This window comes from Schistocerca gregaria, chromosome X, assembly GCF_023897955.1.
Source record: "Schistocerca gregaria isolate iqSchGreg1 chromosome X, iqSchGreg1.2, whole genome shotgun sequence".
NCBI lineage: Eukaryota > Metazoa > Arthropoda > Insecta > Orthoptera > Acrididae > Schistocerca > Schistocerca gregaria.
Window position 1 is genome coordinate 53,025,853 of NC_064931.1, and position 18,666 is coordinate 53,044,518.

Here is an 18,666-nt window from a genome sequence, read left to right on the forward strand (position 1 = left end):
TCAGTACTGAGAATACGCTAACGCCGCTGCTCTCACTCGTTAAGTGAACTCCGTCGATCACTTCGTTGTCTGTGGTGAGAGGTAATGTCTGAAATTTGGTATTCTCGGCACGCTCTCGACATTGTGGATCTCGGAATAGCGAGTTCTCTAACGATTTCCGAAACGAAGTGTCGCACGCTCTAGCATCAACTATCATTCCGCGTCGAAACTCTATTAATTCCCGTAGTGCGGCCGTAATCGCTTCGGAAACCTTTTCAAACGAATCGCCTGAGTACAAATGACAGCTCCGCCAATTTATAGCTCGTGTACGCGATATACCGCCATCTTTTTATGTGCATATCGCTATTCCCTGACGTTTCTCACTTAATGTATTCTGGTGGAAGACGCCAAATCTGAGACGGGTGCTGCAGGTGTGACGCGCGTGGCTGGGTCAGACTGAGTCGGTGGGCGCTGCGCAGATTCCGACACGAGCCGCGGTTCTATTGACTGGCGGCGGGCGGGCGGCGCGGAAATGATACGAGTGCGAGCGCCGCGCCTTTATTGAGCTGATGGGCGGCAAGAAAGCGAGGCGCAGCTGTGGCAGCCCGCGTCGGGTTACGGCACGCGCCGGCGCCGCCGGAAGCCGCGCTTTCCTGCTCTTTGTGCCGCCCGCAGCTGCGCGCCGCGCTTCCGGAAACCTCTGCGCCTTCTTGCGCCCTCCGTCTTCTCCACATTCAGATCGCTTCCTCCTCGTCCGCGTACCCGTCATTATCCAGTTACGCTGCCCTCTTCACCGAGTTAGCTCTCCAGTCCGCCTGACCCAGGGGCGGCTGCGAAAGCTGCGTGCCAGCCGACTTCTGTGGACAGATGCGCACAACTGCGTCGCTGCCGTTAGAAGGCAACTTCCGTCAGTCACAGAGCGAGCGTATCTGGGAGAGCGGCGGTTCGTACCCGAGTCCGACACTGAGGTGATAGTAGTCTGGGAGAGCGATATGCACGTATACCGATAGCTGGAGTTTTGCGCACACGAGTTACAAAAGAGCAGTAGACTGGCGGAGGTGTCATCTGTACTCACGCGATTCGTGTGGAAATGTTTCCGATGTGATTACGTCCATACGAAGGGAATTAACACACTTTGAACGAGGAATGGTAGTTGGAGCTAGACGGGAGGAACATTCCATTTCGGGAATTCAATATTACGAGATCCGCAGTGTCAGGAGTGTGCCGAGAATACCAAGTTTCAGAACGACGGCGCACACTAACAGACAGAGAGCGACGGCGTTCGTGTAGGGTTGTCAGTGCTAGAAGCAAAAACAACTTCTGCACCAAATGTGCACAAACGAATGTGGGGCGTACGACGAAAGTATCCGTTACGATTGTGTGGCTAATTTTGGCGTAAATTGGCTATGGCAACGGACGACAGACGATAGTGCCTTTGTTAACAGCACGACGTCGCCTGCAGCGTCTATCCTGGGGCCGTGACCGTATCGAATAGGCCCTAGACGACTGGAAAACCGTGCCCTGGTCAGATGAGTGCCGATTGCAGTTGGTAAGATCTGACGGTAGGATCCGAGTGTGGCGCAGACCCGTCGAAGCCACGGTCCCAAGTTGTAAACAAGACACTGTGCTAGATGATGGTTGCTTCATAATGGTATGGGCTATGTTTTTTATGGAACTGAACCGATCGTAGACTGGAAATGGTTATGTTTGGCTATTTGGAGACCATTTGCAGTCATTCCTGGACTTCGTGTTCCCAAACAACGATGGAATTTTTACGAATGAAAATGCGCCATGTCTCCAGGCCACGATTGTTCGCAGTTGGTTTGAAGAATATCCTTTATCTTTCGGGCGAATGATATGACCATCTAGATCGTCCGACGTGAATCACGGGACATAATCGAGAGGCCAATTTGCGCGTAAGATCCTACACTAATAACACATTTGCGATTATTGACGGCTATAGAGGTAGCGTGGCTGAAAATTTCTGCCGAAGCCTTCCAACGACTTGTAGAGTCCACTTGAAGCCAGTTGCTGCACTACGCCGGGCTAAACGAGGTCCGACACGATTTTAAGAGTTGTCCCATGACGGTTTTCACCTCAGTGTACAACTTCATAATATCCCTAAACCGGTTGAAGGTGGATGCCGGAATGGTTTCTTTGGATCCTTTGAAGGGTCTTAGAGATTTCTTTTCTTAACTCGACCCAGTGCTTCATCTTACTTCTTTGTTGCCGGTTATTCGTACCAAAATCTTCTTTCCCTCTTTTGTTTGTCTGTCTGTCAGTCAGTCTCTGTTTGTCTCTATCTGCCCCCCTCCCCCTCTCTGTCTGTCTGTCTGTCTGTCTCTCTCTCTCTCTCTTTCTCTCTCTCCCCGTCCGTCACTCTTTGCGAGTCTCTGTCACTTCTCGTACACCCACCTCGATTTAGGTTCCCTGTGGTTTCCCTAAACCGTTTAAGGCAAATGCTGGAATTGTTCCGTCGGAAAGGCCGCGGCCATTTCCCTTACCCATCTTTTCTAGCTCGAGCTTTTGCTCCGTCACTACAGACCTACTCGCCGATTGGACGCCAAACTAGTGATCCGGGCGCCCAGTAGTGGCTACAAAATAATGTATTCATCGCATACACTAAACAACAGATTGGAGTTTCAGCACCTGTGACAAGTTAAAGCAGTGTACTTGAGCGATATTCCGGACGTGAATCTCTTTGTCCTTTGCAGGATGTGCGCTTCCAACACTTTCTTTTTCTCGGTGGTTGTAGAGGTGGTGGTGGGGGGGGGGGGGGAGGGGGGAGGGGAGGCAGCGCTCTGCCCTTCATTTTAGCCTACTTCACACTCACCTGTATTGACTTCTCCAGCGTTAACACTTCACTAAACAAGCTGTCTTCCCAAAAAGATCTCTCCTTCGTAAAAATAAACTTCTTCCTTAAAGGGAAACAAAATTCATAAGGACTTACACGTTATCTATGTGGTTGACATTTCTTCTTAACACAATCTCAGTCACATGTACTGCCTGCGAAGAATATTTCTTGATGAACCTAACGAAAATGTCTTCATTAAAAGTATCATAGGCTCAAACTCTGATAGTACCTTTGTCTTGAGTTGCACCATTTACACCATAACATTGCGTTGCTTCTATCACTTTAAAGGATATTAAGAACTTTACTTAAAAAGGTCAGTTAGCCTCTAGTCTCTTTCCATGTATTGCAGGTGAATAGGCTTTCTCCATCGACGGTGACGAGTTCCCACGCGGCTCTCCCTGGCTGCAACCACTCGAATTTCCAACTGGCTAAACGCGGCGTCGCCACTGGCATTTGTTACTCGGCATTATTTTACTTGACAGTTCTCAGTTCGAACGAGCGTTTCTTGGTTGCAGTGACGGGAAAGATACACAGGAACGTGCTGAATGTTTACCCTAACGAGCAATTTGTTTACCGTCGGTGAATGAAGCAACCAGCCACAAATACTTTTTCAATTTTTTATTGTACTGCTATAACGCGTTTCGGCCTACCACGCCGATCTTCAGATGGTCAATATATTTCATTACATAGACGTTTTGGTCAACAGCATGTCGTCTGCCCCATACTGCACTAGAATATTTGACTATTTAGCGCCACTTTATCAGTTACTTCATTAATAAAAATACGAATGTCAGATGCTCACCACGCCTTGTTTCGAGGCTAATTAGTCAGAAGTGACTATGTCCACATCTAAAGAAATCTATGAACACAGCATAGCGAAACTGATTATATATTGACTCTTGCATATGTCACGAGAAATGCAGAATAAAGAGGTGTCGGGGACGCTTAAAACGTCCCTGAATTACCGAAAATGAAGTGGGTTGAGAAGACAAAGGCAAAAATTAAAGCTACGAAAATGATGTCTGTTAGTGTACAGTGTTTAAACAGCCTATGTGGGTGGCGTCAAGTGTACGATTTCTGTAACAACATGGAGCTGTGCCAACACTATCACGTGACCCATTTCTTTTCATTACCAAAGAGAAGACAGGTGATGGGCGGTGACTGCACTTCTAATCTGATCGTGACGAGATATTTACATTACTTAGAGTTATTTCATTTACTGTGATGTAGAATGTCAGACATTGGTTCTGTTGGATGGGAATCACATATTCTCATCAAACGATGACATAGACTATAGCACTTAAGTTTTACATTCTTGAAACTCTCATATCCGATCCTGCACTGTAAGTCTTTGCAGATTCCCTTGTTGGACGAAAACTGTGTAATTTTGTATGCTTGGAGCAATAAGATATGCTCTGGTACATATTAAAGCTACTGCTTATGTTTTTAACCCGGCCTGTCCATGTTTAGTAACTATCTTGTGAAATTTCTGTCAACTCTGTGTTTTTATTGTTATATGCATGACAATGAAATGAAAGAAAGGGTGATAGGTAGCCTAGTGGTGATGTATAACCTATTACTTTCAAAAATCATTTAGGGAGCTTCAAGATTTTCTCCATGTGGTGAAGGCATAACCAGCAATTGTCTTTAATAATCTTGCACCACGAATCATTTAAGAGAGATTTAGAGTTTATTCCACGACACTGGCATACAATCTGGAGACCAGAAAATGTGCAGACCTAGCACCTTCTTCTGACTAAGCTAGACTAATTCTGGCGATGAAACTTTACTCAGGTGTGAGATTCTAAGAGTTACCTTTACATTTCCATTTCTGTCTATACTCTGCCACTCCCAATAAGTTGTGTAATGTAGAATACTTTATACTGCAACATATAATATATTTCCTTCTTTTCCATTTACCAACAGAGAGTGTTAACGTAACTAGTTCTATGCCTCTCTCAGCGTTTTCGGTAGTTTAAGCTCATGCTCAGTTTTTCTGTGAGGAACATGTACTGATGGCTGAAGAGTATTTGTAGATTCTAAGCTGCAAATTAGTTCTTTGGATTTTCAAAGCAGATTTTCATTACATCTTAGGATCCTCACTTCGTTTCTGCCTATAATTCGTATTTTTCACCTTATCTGCGAGTCCATCTCATGGGTCAAATTATTCCGTGATTAATTTCTAAGTATAACTTGGTACTGTCTACGTGTCTATCCCAACATACACTATGTGATGAAAAGCATCCGGACACCTGGCTGAAAATGACTTACAACTTCGTGGCGTCCTCCATCGGCAACGCTGGAATTCAATATGGTATCCCACCTTTAGCCTTGATGACAGCTTCCACTCTCGCAGGCATACGTTCAATCAGGTTCTGGATGGTTTCTTGGAGAATAGCACCCCATTCTTCAAGGAGTGCTGCACTGAGGAGAGGTACCAGTGTCGGTCGGTGAGACCTGGAACGAATTCGGCGTTCCAAAACATCTCAAAGGTGTTCTATAGGATTCAGGTCAGGACTCTGTGCAGGCCAGTCCATTACAGGGACGTTATTGTTATGTAACCACTCCTCCACAGTCCGTACATTATGAAGAGGTGGTCGATCGTGTCGAAAGATGCAACCGGAATCCCCGTATTTCTCTCAACAGTGGGAAGCAACAAGGTGCTCAAAACATCAATGTAGACCTGTGCTGTGATAGTAACACGCAAAAAAACAAGGGATGCAAGCCCCCTCATGGAAAACACGACCACACCATTACACCACCGCTTCCATAATTTACTATTGGCACTAGACACGTTGGAAAATGACGTTCACCGGGTATTCGTTAATACCCACACCCTGCCATCGGATCGCCAGGCTGTGTACCGTGATTCGTCACTCCACACAACGTTTTTCCACTGTTCAGTCGTCCACTGTTTACGCTCCTAACACCAAGCGAGGCGTCGTTTGGCATTTGCTGGCGAGGTGTGTGGTTTATGAGCAGCCGCTTGACCATGGAATCCAAGTTTTCTCATCTCCCGCCTAACTGTCATAGTACTTGCAGTGGATCCTGATGTAAGGAATTCCTGTGTGATGGTCTGGATAGATGTCGGCCTCGTACACATTACGACCCTCTTCAGCTGTCAGTCAACAGACGAGGTTGGCCTGTACGGTTTTGTGTTGTAGGTGCACCCCACAAGTTTCCATTTCATTATCACATCGGAAACAGTGGACCTAGAGATGTTTAGGAGTGTGGAAATCTCGTGTACGGAAGTGTGACACAAGTGACACCCAATCACCTGACCACGTTGTCAAGTCCGTGAGTTCCGCGGAGCGCCCGATTCTGCTGTCCCACGATGTCTAATGACTACTGAGGTCGCTGACGTCGAGTAGCACAATGCACCTAATATGAGAAACGTATGTTTTTTTTGGGAGGGGGGTGGGTTCGGATATTTTGATCACACAGTGGTCAAACGTCACCACTGTTTATGTATTGGTCATACAAGTTTTTAATAAGCACATTTGCAGATAAAAATATTTTTCAGTATTCAATAGGTAAATAAAGCCTTTTCTTTGTTTTTTTCATATCAATAGCTTGAGATCGTTCGATTTCGTAACCACATGTCGGTGTCTGTTGCATATGTAATCTCCGCCCTCAGGCATTGACGGGCTTATCGGTACCGCCGACCGCCGTGTCCTCTGCCAATGGCGTCACGATGCGGAATGGAGGTGTGTGGCGTCAGCACACCGCGCTTCCGGACGCTGGTGTTGCACGTGAAGGATCCTAGTTGCGATCCATTAACTGTGTCGTTAGAAGCACATTCTCGCGAAGCACATTTTCGAGTTTCATAAATTGAATAACTGTACATTATTCGATGGTTAGAGCTAGGTTTCCGTCTCGGACCCAGATAGATATGTTGGAAGATCTAACAACATGTCTAAGTGTCTGGCCACAGGAAAGACTTCAGATCACAGAAATAAAAGATTTCTGCATCTGCGATTGTAGGGTAGCCATCACTAGTGAACCGAGGAAAAGTGGGAGTGCAAGTGACGCCAAAGGATAAATCTGAGAAAAGACAATAATGATGTACGTCCAGTTTTAAAGTTTAAAAAGTTGCGTTTTTGTGTGTAATCCGAGTGGTGAGCCGAGCCGTGATGGCAGCGTCGCTTCCTGTTTGTGTGGTGCGTGGTGTACAGCGGCTTAACAGGCGCACTCCCCCGTGTAGTGCCACAATGGCGCGCCCGTCCCCACAGGGCGTCGTCCTCTCACCGGCTTACAGCCTCTGTGCGCCATTTCTTTGTAACTGCACTCACCTCTCGCGCTTCACGAATTTCCCGTTTATCTCGAATACGGCGCCGTCTTACATCACACGGCCTCGAAAAGATGTAGGTAAAAAAATAGGAGTACGAAACACGTTTCACTTACTACTGGATATGGAAAGCCGGATAACATTACACGAGGTCGAAGAAGAAATTGGCATACACAGTACGAGGCATTACGTTACGGCGTCCGTGTTGGACTGTGGTCTGGAAGCTGCTACTGTTTATGATTTATTAGATGAACTTAAGTTCAACACAGACAACCGGCTACATTCGGCAAGTGAATTTGTAATGTAGTCAGTGATCCACCTAAAGATGAAATGCAAGGACTCGAAACACGTCGTGGAAGAACGAAAAAGTGACTTACACGGACAAATGTTGTAATTTATCGATTATACAGAGTAAATCACTTCAGATATTAACGTCAAATCATCTCTGAAGTTCTTAAGAACTTAAGAAAAATGGCTCTGAGCACAATGGGACTTAACTTCTGTAGTCATCAGTCCCCTAGAACTTAGAACTACTTAAACCTAACTAACCTAAAGACATCACACACATCCATGCCCGAGGCAGGATTCGAACCTGCGACCGTAGCGTTCGCACGGTTCCAGACTGTAGCGCCTAGAACCACTCGGCCACCACGGCCGGCAAGAACTTAAGACATTGGCAGAATGTTTTCGAAATATGATAATACGCAGAGAACCAAGTATTCTGTTGCGCTTTCAATGCTCGCTACGTTTTTTTGTACAAAAAATCAGTCACCTTCCCCTCCCCCCCCCCCCCCCCCCCCCGCCCGCCACGCCATTAGACATAACGATAATACTGAATAGCCTCAGATCAGCGATAAACAGAGAACACAAGTTTATTTAGGTATGCTGCATCCAGGTGAAGCCAAGAATTGATAGTTAGAGCTTTTAGCTTCCAAATAGCAGTAACGTTGACTGCTGCGTTTTTCCCGCTGTTCCGTATATCATATTAGACCAGAAAGTTAAGAGGCTCGATAGATAAAAAAGGAAAAGTTAAACTAATTATTTTTAACCTTACAGGTGTTCTGCACAACTTGTCCCCTTAAGAGCGTGCAAAAATGTAACAGAACATAGAGAACGCTCCACTGAACAATTTGAGGAAGAGAACCTGGGGTCGGAGAGGCCAGCATGAGAATATATGGAAGTAAACTCGTCTACAACTTTGTTTCGCATTACTGTTTTACAGCTTATTTACAACTGACATGCGTACCAGTATACAAGTGCAGTGCTGTTTATTTACATGTACATTCTTTATTTCCTGCACGGAACGAGCCTGATTATCAGGAAGTCATGATGCAGGTTTTGTTTACTTTACTTGTCCGTTAGGTGGCTCTGTTGTATCGTATTTACATTGCCCCATGACAGAACGTGACAGGACCATCACTACTCAGTGCTATTCAGAGATGTACATTACAATACGATAGAGCAGTGCCGGTCCAGTATCTCCTTGTCGCTGGATTGGAAGGGGAGGTCCTGTGAGATCACCTGACCTAAATCTCCTTGAGTATTTTCTGTGGGGATATCTAAATTCACTGTGTACGAGACTCCAGTGGATACGAAGATGGAATTATTTGCCAGAATTGTACCTGCCTGTGTTGTGATTCGAAACACACCAGGGGTATTTGTCAGGGTGCGTGAGAACATTGTTCGCCGATGACATGCTTGCATTGAGGTTGATGGCCATCAGTTTCAGCACAGTTTGTAAGGTACAGTACAAATGGTACGTTCATTGTGTCAGTGAAGGTACTTACAGTTAACTTTAACTAATGTAAATAAAAAGTACACATTACTGTGATTTTATTTCTATTACCTCCTTAAACTAGCCGCGCGGTCTCAAGCACTTTGCCATTGTTCTGGCGGCACCCCCCCCCCCCCCTTCCCCGTCAGAGGTTCGAGTCCTCACTTTGGGATGGGTGTGTGTGTTGTCCTTAGCGTAAGTTAGTTTACGTTAGATTAAGTAGTGTGGAAGTCTAGTGACCGATGGCCTCAGCAGTTTGGTCCCGCAGCACTCACCACCAATTTCCAAATTTCCTTAAGTTAGCTTCTCCGACCCCAGAGTCTCTACCTCAAATTGTTCAGTGAAGCATCCTGTGTGTCCTGTCAAATTTTTGCACGTTCTTAGGGAAACGCCCTTTATAGTCTCCCCCCATTTGAGTATAACGCACAGAACCTCCGTACAACCATGTGAAATTGTCACAAATATTATTCTTTCAGATGTTATTCAATTCGCACATCACGTTGGCTTCAGTGTCAATTATGTGTATTTCTGTACTCTGTCGTTTTGTAACAGGTTCGTCTTGACCACACCAAGTCTCGTCACTCGTGATGATTTTTTCCAGAAGAGAATTGACCACGTATTCCATTTTAGTCAAGTTACGGCAGGTGTCAACGCGTCGTTGGAGTCGAGGTGTGCGGGAAAAATCTCGGACACACTTTCCGCTTGTTCAGAACATCCTGGAGAATGTCTTGAACATTTGATATACAGATATTGCTTCATTGTTACTTGTGTTGACACACTAGGGCCGTACGCCCACTACTTAACACTGCCTGCTCACAGCTGACTGCTGAAATGCACACCTTTTGGTTACAGTAATTAGTTCAAGGAAGGAATATTAGGGTTTAACGTCCCGTCGGTATCGAGTTCATTAGAGACGGAGCTGTTAGTTTAAGCTACCACTGTAGTAACCGCGCTGACGTCGCTTACACGCCAGGACTAAAATCAGTCTCACAACTTTACTGACGCAAGGTGTAGTCTCAAGCATTTTCAGCGGCGTTGAGATCACTCAGTGACATCAGTAATTCCTGTAGGGTTTGAAACTGATTGTCCCTGACAACACGTGAACATCGTTCCGGTCCGTGTCGGTTACGATATTTGGACGACCGTTGTTTTTACACTGTGTTACATGGTTGCCAGTTTAAAAATGGTTCAAATGGTTCTGAGCACTATGGGACTCAACATCTCAGGTCATCAGTCCCCTCGAACTTAGAACTACTTAAACCTAACTAACCTAAGGACATCACACAACACCCAGCCATCACGAGGCAGAGAAAATCCCTGACTCTGCCGGGAATCGAACCCGGGAACCCGGACGTGGGAAGCGATAACGCTACCGCACGACCACGAGATGCGGGCAGGTTGCCAGTGGTAGAGCACTCCTTGGTTTGACAGTCCACGCTGATATCAAAGCAAATCGCGGAACTTAATTCACGATGGTCAAATCCAAACACGGTAGCTTCCATTTCTCGTCAGCCGGGTGGCCGAGCGGTTCTAGGCGCTACAGTCTGGAACCACGCAACCGCTCAGCAGTTAAGTCCCATAGTGCTCAGAGCCATTTGAACCAATTTGAACCATCTGTCATTCTGTCACAACACGAAGTCGACCCACCTTACTGTGTTCAAATGGTTCAAATGGCTCTGAGCACTATGGGACTTAACTGCTGAGGTCATCAGTCTCCTAGAACTTAGAACTACTTAAACCTAACTAACCTAAGAACATCACACACATCCATGCTCGAGGCAGGATTCGAACCTGCGACCGTAGCGGTCGCGCGGTTCCAGACTGAAGCGCCTAGAACCGCTCGGCCACATCCTCCGGCCTTACTGTGTTGATTCCATAGGACGGACTAGCACATACACACACTTTCAATGCCGTATCCTATGTCTGCAGTGGAGAATCAGGTTACCAGCTAGGTACCATCAGTTCTACACCACTTAACAGTGCTTCAAAGCGGAAACGTGTTCCTCTAAGGGGGTGACTAATATTTTATTTCCGGCGTTCTTAGTTTCTTTACCTCATATGAAACTGTGTACTAAACGACATACGAGACACACTGAAAAGAGAAGCATAGTGTTATGACACCGAGTACGGATTAACATTCTTTTGTACCTTCCCCCTTTTCCACTGCAAGGTCGCGAGAGAGGCTCTGATGCCTCCGACCACTCACTCCCGTTCCTTTCGCCATAATTTCTATTAAATGAAAAAGTCTATAGCGTGCACCATCCTGGCAGAGAGAGAGGTTTAGTACTGATAGCAAACAGACTCGCAATATTACAACCGTACATCAAATCTTCCCTGCCCAGCCAGGCTCAGGTATTCCTCAAATGTCGGATTGGTTTCTGTTGAAGAGAACAAGGCCGATTTTCTTCCGTACCCTACCCAATGCTAGGCTGTGCTCGATCTCTCAAGACCTCATTGTCTACGGAACATTAAACCTTAATTCCCCGCCTTCGACGACGCAACGCAAACCATCCTGCAGCCTAATAAAAGTGTGCAGTCTGAAACCAACTACGCTTATTGTAATCAAGTCCAGATCATAAGTAAAGCGAAACTTCATGGAATATTAAAACTATGTACTGACTATGACTCGAAACAGGAACTTCTACCTATCACAGGCAAATCTTTCACCACCCGAGCTATTCAGATAGTCGCCACCCGCCACACATAACTTCACTTTCAACGTTCACACAAGTTCTGCTGCATAGTTTGCCGGGCTAGCAGTCCTGAAAGAAAGAACATTGCGGAGAAATAGTTTAGCAGCAGCCTGGGATATTGTTGCCAGAATGAATTTTCACTCTCCCTGTAAGAAAGAGCTACGTGCTGGGCCGAAAGTCGAACTCGGTAACTTTGTCTTTCGTCGTTAAATAATTTGTTGCCTCAGGTCTACAGAAACGAAGCTTTAATCTTCCAGAAAGTTTCAGATCAACGCACACACCTCTGCAGAGTGAAATTATTTCTGGTCATAAATAAAGTATTGCCGGCAAAGGGAAGATGTCAGCCAGACACGATGACGGTGTTTCCTGGATCTCAGTGGATGCACGTTGTATTCTGTCTTGCCTGCACGGCTCTTGATGCCGCAGCCAGTATTAAAAGTCGAATAGTATACTCACCGCTATGATACTGTATCCCTGCTGGCTCGAAAATGATGCGTTAAGCCACAAAAACTTATCCCCAAATACTCGGCGTTTTGCTCGCGTAGTAGTTTAGAAAGGTAAAATAATATCTAACGCTCAGTCGACGATGATATCACAAGAGATAACGTATAAATTCTGATAGAACGAAAACGAACGTTTTCGTTTCAATACAATCATCTCGACATTTTCCTTAAACGATAGAGTAAAACCAATAGAAATCTGAATCAGGATGGCCGCACGGATATTTGAACCTCCATCCTTCGAAATGCTAGTCCTATTTCTTACCGCTGCTTGGTTTTTGTAGAGGAAGACAAGAGTCTGCCCTTCTGACGATAAAGACGAAACAAAGTCTGGCATTAAAAAAGGAAGGGAAATAAACAGGCTGTGTCCCTTGCAGAGGAAACCTGGTTCAGAGAAAGTAAGAGGAAACTAAATGTCAGTGCTAGGCTCTGGATTAAAACGTAGCTCCTCTCGAGTATGCAATTTGTCGCCTGGGAACTTCCGCTCTTCCCAATCGTGTGCGAATGCATCAATGATGTACAAGCTGAGCAAAATTAAACTGTCCCAAAACTATAAGGGACAACCCAAATTTTTCTGTTTGAGGACGTTGCTGCTGCGTAACGTGACTCTAATGCGGATTTATAAGAACTGAAAGGCAGGCAAGGGATTAGTGTAACATTCGTGTCATTCGGACATGTGTGTGATAAATGCGGAAACGCGAACTGTGACGACGTTCTTACCAAATACATCCCAACAGCACCAACGTTCCTTTAACGCATTGTTGCAGGCGCCGAAAGCTGGTGCTGCCGTTGGGAACCGGAGGCGGAAGGTCGACTATGCAGTGCTACCATCCATTGTCCCTTCGTCTCAAGAATTGCAAGAGCCAGCCATCTGCTCGGAAGGTGATGCTTACCCTGTTCTTTGACTACTGGGGTCCATTGTTTATTGATTTCAAGGAACCTGGTGTTACCATCATCGGGGCACAGTACTGCACGACGCTGGAGATATTATGGCGTGCAGTGAAAGTTATACGTACAGGAAAACTACGACAAGGACTGCTGCTGCTTCATGATAATACATGTTCCCGTATCGCAAATGTCCTAACGCCAAGTCATGTGGGAAAGACTCGAGCACTCGTCTGACAGTCTCCTCACGCGATTAGCACGCCTTCGGTCCCTTAAGAAAGACCTTGAATGGTCGACGGTACCTGTCAGCAGGCAGCAGGACTTCTTCACTCGGTGGTTTACCTAACAGGTATCTTCAACCTAGTGGTCGGTGAAATGATTGCCTCAATGCTCACGGCGGTTTTGCCTGATTGGCATACCGTTTCTGGACTGCACAGCCTCCGAATGGAAAAAATTGATCGCCACTTTTATTTTATGATTCTTTAAGATAGGTAACGTAACTTATATCATCCGTCACAGGATTGAATGTTAAGTTTGGCTGGCTATCTTAGGAATGGTGAAATATTTTCCAGACCAGTTTTCTTTCGCCCACCCTGTAGAAATCCAATACGACAGCTACAGATGGTTTTCTTCAATAATCTGAGTATTATATTACAATAGTTGTACTAGTTCAGATATCTGACCTGTTCGTATACAAAGTGTGGCGCTTAAATCCGGACAAATGGATCTTTTTTTAAATAAAGCAAATTTATTGAAACAAATGAAAATCCTTTTACATATACGTAATGGTATCTTTCAAGAGCACCATTACTCAATGTAACACCCTCAAGCCGCAGTGACCACCTCCAATCTTGTCCTAAAGCGATTGCACGCTCTCTTTAAAACAACGAAGACATATTCACGAAGGCTGCTTCGATAGCAGTTCATAGAGATGCAACATTAGCGTGCATCGTCTTATTGGTAACACTTTCGACTACGCTTCAAACATAGTAGTCGAGGGGGTTCAAATCCCGGCTGTTCGTGGGCCAGAACTCCATAGGCCAGAACATGTCAAAGTTATCCGCGAACCAGTTTCGGACTAAAAGGCTCGGATAACGTCCTTCTCTACCGTCGCTTTCTGACATTCAATACTGACGCCAATTTTCTCAGAGATTGCCCCGGGTCCTCCTAAATCAGCGCCTGAGCCTTTTCCATGACTGCCGTAGTTCGTGAGACGCGTTTCCGAGTCGGGTTAGCAGAATCTTCCCCAGACTTCTCCGAAGCCACACAATATCGTGAACAGTTGATCTCGGGTACCCGAAGAGCCGAACTATTTCAGTGGGCGAGTGCCCAGCGTGAAGACTTTCGATAATCGCGGCTCATGTGTTGTACTACGCTGTTGTCCGTAACATTTCGGCCCTTTTGAGTTTCTGAGTGTTCACTAGACGCCTGCCGCTTTCATGAACGCCAGTCGCGACCTCTGGCGGAACTATTATATGACACAAAATTCAAATTGAAATTTGTCTAGATTTAAGCGCCACACCCTGTATGTTAAAGCACAGTTTGCTAGCTTTTGAGATATTTGGATGAACTACACTCGGAAGCAATCTGTGTGTCTCACTACTGAACGCTAGCCTTGTACACCAGCCAGCCAGAGCGTAGTAGATATGCGATTTTCCACACTTGCTTAGGAAAATTTGGACTGGTCTCCTATCTCCGTTTCAGAAAATATGATACACAGCCAGTTAACAGATAATACACAGAACGAAGTGTACACGGTCCACAGTCCGACAGCGCACACGACTTCCTCTCCTCTGCTTGAGTAATGATTATGCCGACAGGACGGACCTCCGCTCTCGAGACTGTATAAAGATAAATTCACCAAATTTTGAAAACGGCTGAGGACTTCCCGCTGGCCATTCACGAATGTAGTGTAGGAAAGGAGGGAATGATGCTGGTATACTGGGTACTCTCCATAACTTATGAAAGGTAAGTTAATATCTAAAATACCTTCGATGAAGAGGTTATTAGAGATGGAGCACGAGCAGAGATGGGATGTTAGCGTAAATCGGCCGTGATCCTTTCAAAGGAACGATCCTGGGATCTGCCTTGTGGGAAACATAAATTTGGATGGTCAGACAAGGAATTACTCCATAATTAGAGTCTTTTCTCTAAACCTCTGAGTCCCGTTCCTCGGTAGGGTTGCATTGAAAGTGTAGATATGATTGTAAATTCTTAAATTCTCAGTAAATGTAAAACTTCACCGTCTAAGGGACTATTTATTTTCACCTGTTCTAACAGCTTGAAAAGCTTAGATTACCCCTCATTGGCAAACTCAATATTGACTGCACGTTAAATGTCGATCTTCCATCCATTCTTGCACTGAATCAAAGAAACCACGAAAATCTAAATCAGGATGGCACAAAAGCTTATTCGACCCGCTATTCTCTGGAATTTATTTCCATTGTCTTAATTACTGCAACACCTCTTTCATTGATATCACCAATCCACAGATTAGAGCTCAGCTCAGTCATCCCGGCCTTTAGGCGTGTCAGTGATGAAGAGTGTTGTAAGGACCCATCATCGAGAGTCTTAGTCTCGCGTTTCTCTATTCATAGAAGAGTATGAAGTCAAAGACATAAGTTCTCATGGCAGAGGGAAGGCGTTGATGTAAGGAAAATTAATTTTTATGATAATAGTACATATCGTCCAATATGTTTGTTTCATTCAAATGGATGAAATGGAATAACGTCTGTGATAAAATTCTGCGTTTTTAACGGTTTACCGTCAACGGAAACTCATCCGATGAGGCCTAACTTTTACGAATATGCTATTCAGTCTCCAGCAGCTAAGGAGTGAGTGGATGATTTTAAAGATATCGGTATTTTTTGAACGTGTTCTACGAGAATAATGTCGCAAAACGTCAACCACACAAGAAAACCTTTGCGAAGTTCACAATGGCGTATTGGACGAATAAAGCTATATGAAGCTGCACTCAAATGGTAAGGTGAATTTATATAAGAAACAATTTACAGATTATATAATTTGGATAAGTTCTCCGATTTACTACTGTGGATGAGATGTAGATCGCTCACGTTTCGTCACAAACGAACAAACAGTCGAAGCAGTGCATCAGAGCCTGTGATGTAGCCTCGTTGTTTTCTCTAAATCATTTAAGGCAAAGTTCAGGATGGTTCCTTGAAAAACTGCACGAAAGGTGTCCTTCCCTATCCTTCCTCGAACTTCCACTCTAACGACCTTGTCGTCGATGGGATGTTAACTCTTACCTTCCTTCCTTGATTCTGGTGGACAGGCATCGAACGTTTTCTAATCTTATGTAGTAGGTCTTGTGGACGACACAGATGAGTGCATGGAGGTCTCGATTGCCAAAGAAAAGAACGACTCACATTTCACTACGACAATACATTTGCCACAACTGTATTTTGTTAGTGACAAAGTTCAGGGACTTGAAGTAGTTTTTTGGAACTTAAGTCTAATAACGATATTTGCCACTTCTTGGCGTATATCTATTCCTACAGTTAGAGAAACTTTTGGATGGAAACCTGGTTTAGCCAAAAGAAACTGTCTGGCAGCCGTATTGTATTTTGCTATCTTGCATAATTGCTCCTCATATACATGTATAGGGTGTCTGTCCCAAGAGTCGTCAAGAGCGTTTCTTCTGCTGTTTCGACAGATATTTGCAATTTCGTTTTCTCAGTATGTAGCTGTACTCACCAAAAACAAATACTGCTCATCACGTCTTTCATGCGACGTCTAGTGTAGGTGGAAGGCCTCGGTTTGTTCCCCATTAGAAGCAGAATGATTTTTAAAGAGGAAGTTTACGTTTGGATTCGATGGAATGGTCAAAAATTAGTGTATTGTAGTATTATGTTATCGATGTATGATAACAGTGAGAGTCAAACATGAAGAATAACCAGTACTCCGGTAGCGATTGTGCAGTGCTGCTACTGCAGTCAATGTGGGCGAGGGCAGTGCCGTCGCTGCTGCAGTGCTGGTATTCTTACAGTTTCACAGATGTCAAGCTAGACTAATTTGGGACCGCTCTATCGAACAGGTGCGTAAAATTCTGCTTTAAATACGGGAAAAACCGAGGCTTCCAGACTACATTGGGAGTCGCATGAAAGAAGTGATGATGAATATTTGTCCAGCTACACATGGCAAAAACGAAATTGCAAATATCTGCTGAAACATCAGAGAAAGTGCGCCGGACGACTCTTAGGAGAGACGTCTCCTTAACGTACCTTATGGTGTGCGGGAGAAGGTACTTAGTAGAGGAGGAGAATAGTGGTTAACGTCCCGTCCACAACGAGGTCATTAGAGACGGAGCACAAGCTCGGATCAGGGAAGGATGGGAAAGGAAATCGGCCGTGCCCCTTCACAGGAACCATTCCGGCATTTGCCTGAAGCGATTTAGGAAAATCACGGAAAACCTAAATCAGGATGTCCAGACGCGGGTTTGAACCTTCGTCCTCCCGAATATGTGTCCAGTGTGCTAAACATTGCGCAACCCCGCTCGGTGGGTACTTAGTGCACAACAGTCACTTATCCTCACCGCTGTTCCAGTAGCGATTATGGTAAGACACTGTGTGAGCCCGAATATTTCTGATTCTACCCTGACGGACTTTTGACGAGATTTCGTATGAGGTACCAATATATTGGACGACTCTTCTAAGACAGTACGTTCTCAGAATTTGAGCTGTAAACCACATCGTCATGCACGGTGCCTCTCTTGTGTGAGCATCTCCGTAACGACTTCGTGAAGGTGGCGAAATGCTCTCTTCTTCTTTGGATCTATTCTACTTCCACTGTCAGCGCAATCTGGTAAGGGCCCAAGACTGACGAGAAATATTTAGGTATCAGTTGAACGAGGGTTTTGTTAGATACAAAAAGTACCCTCCACCACGCACTATTAGGTGGCTTGCGGAGTGTGATGTAGATGTAGATACCTTCTTCGTGGATGCGCTGTACTACCTGAGGATTCTTCCAGTGAATTTGTCAAGCGTCTGCCTTAACTGCGATTATTTTTATGTGGTCCTTCCACTTTAAATCGATCTGTATCCATTCCCCTAGATACGAGGGATACTCGGAAAGTAAGGTCCGATCGATCGCGATATGGAAGCCAAGGTGAAAATCCGATGAAGTTTTGGGTCTTCTAGGTGGTAAGGATTAATTAGACATAGTATAATTAATAATGTTATTAAGAAAAATGTAATAGAATCCTTGAATGTAAAATATGGGGTGTGTTGGACAGTGTCTCCAGTATGCCCGTCGATTGCGTCACGTCGCTCTTTTCAGTTCTGTGCGCACAATGCGTACGTAAAGATGCCTGAAAATAGTGTCTCCCACGAAGCAGGAGTACCCGTCACAGATTTCGCCACGTTTCACGCACAACACACAACGTAACTGTCATCCATTTCCTCCTTCTTGAAAATTCTCGACTGCACACCTCAGGGGCAATGACGCTCCTGCAACGTTTTCGATAAGTGTTTGATCATCTACGGTTCAGCCCGGACTTGGTTACCTCTGGTTACCAAGTTTGCTCACATGAACCGCTAGTATGAAGACAACATTTTGGCACAGACCACAAGCTGCTGGTCAGTGTAGAGAAGCGCAGGCGGATGACTTCTGTGACAACGGTTTTGGAGAGCTGGCACAATGCTACGACAAATGTCCCAGTCGGAGCGGCGACTATG

At 45.2% G+C, this 18,666-nt stretch overlaps 1 protein-coding gene across 1 annotated transcript in view; it reads left to right on the plus strand.

Annotated features, from left to right (window-relative positions):
• The window catches only part of LOC126297508 (fez family zinc finger protein erm-like), a 193,281-nt gene that overhangs the window by 139,883 nt on the left and 34,732 nt on the right, over nt 1–18,666 (plus strand). The window contains exon 3 of the mRNA XM_049988393.1: nt 12,856–12,970. Within this exon, the coding sequence (XP_049844350.1) occupies nt 12,905–12,970 (66 nt within the window). The 5' untranslated portion in view covers nt 12,856–12,904. The remainder of the gene's footprint in view (nt 1–12,855; nt 12,971–18,666) is intronic.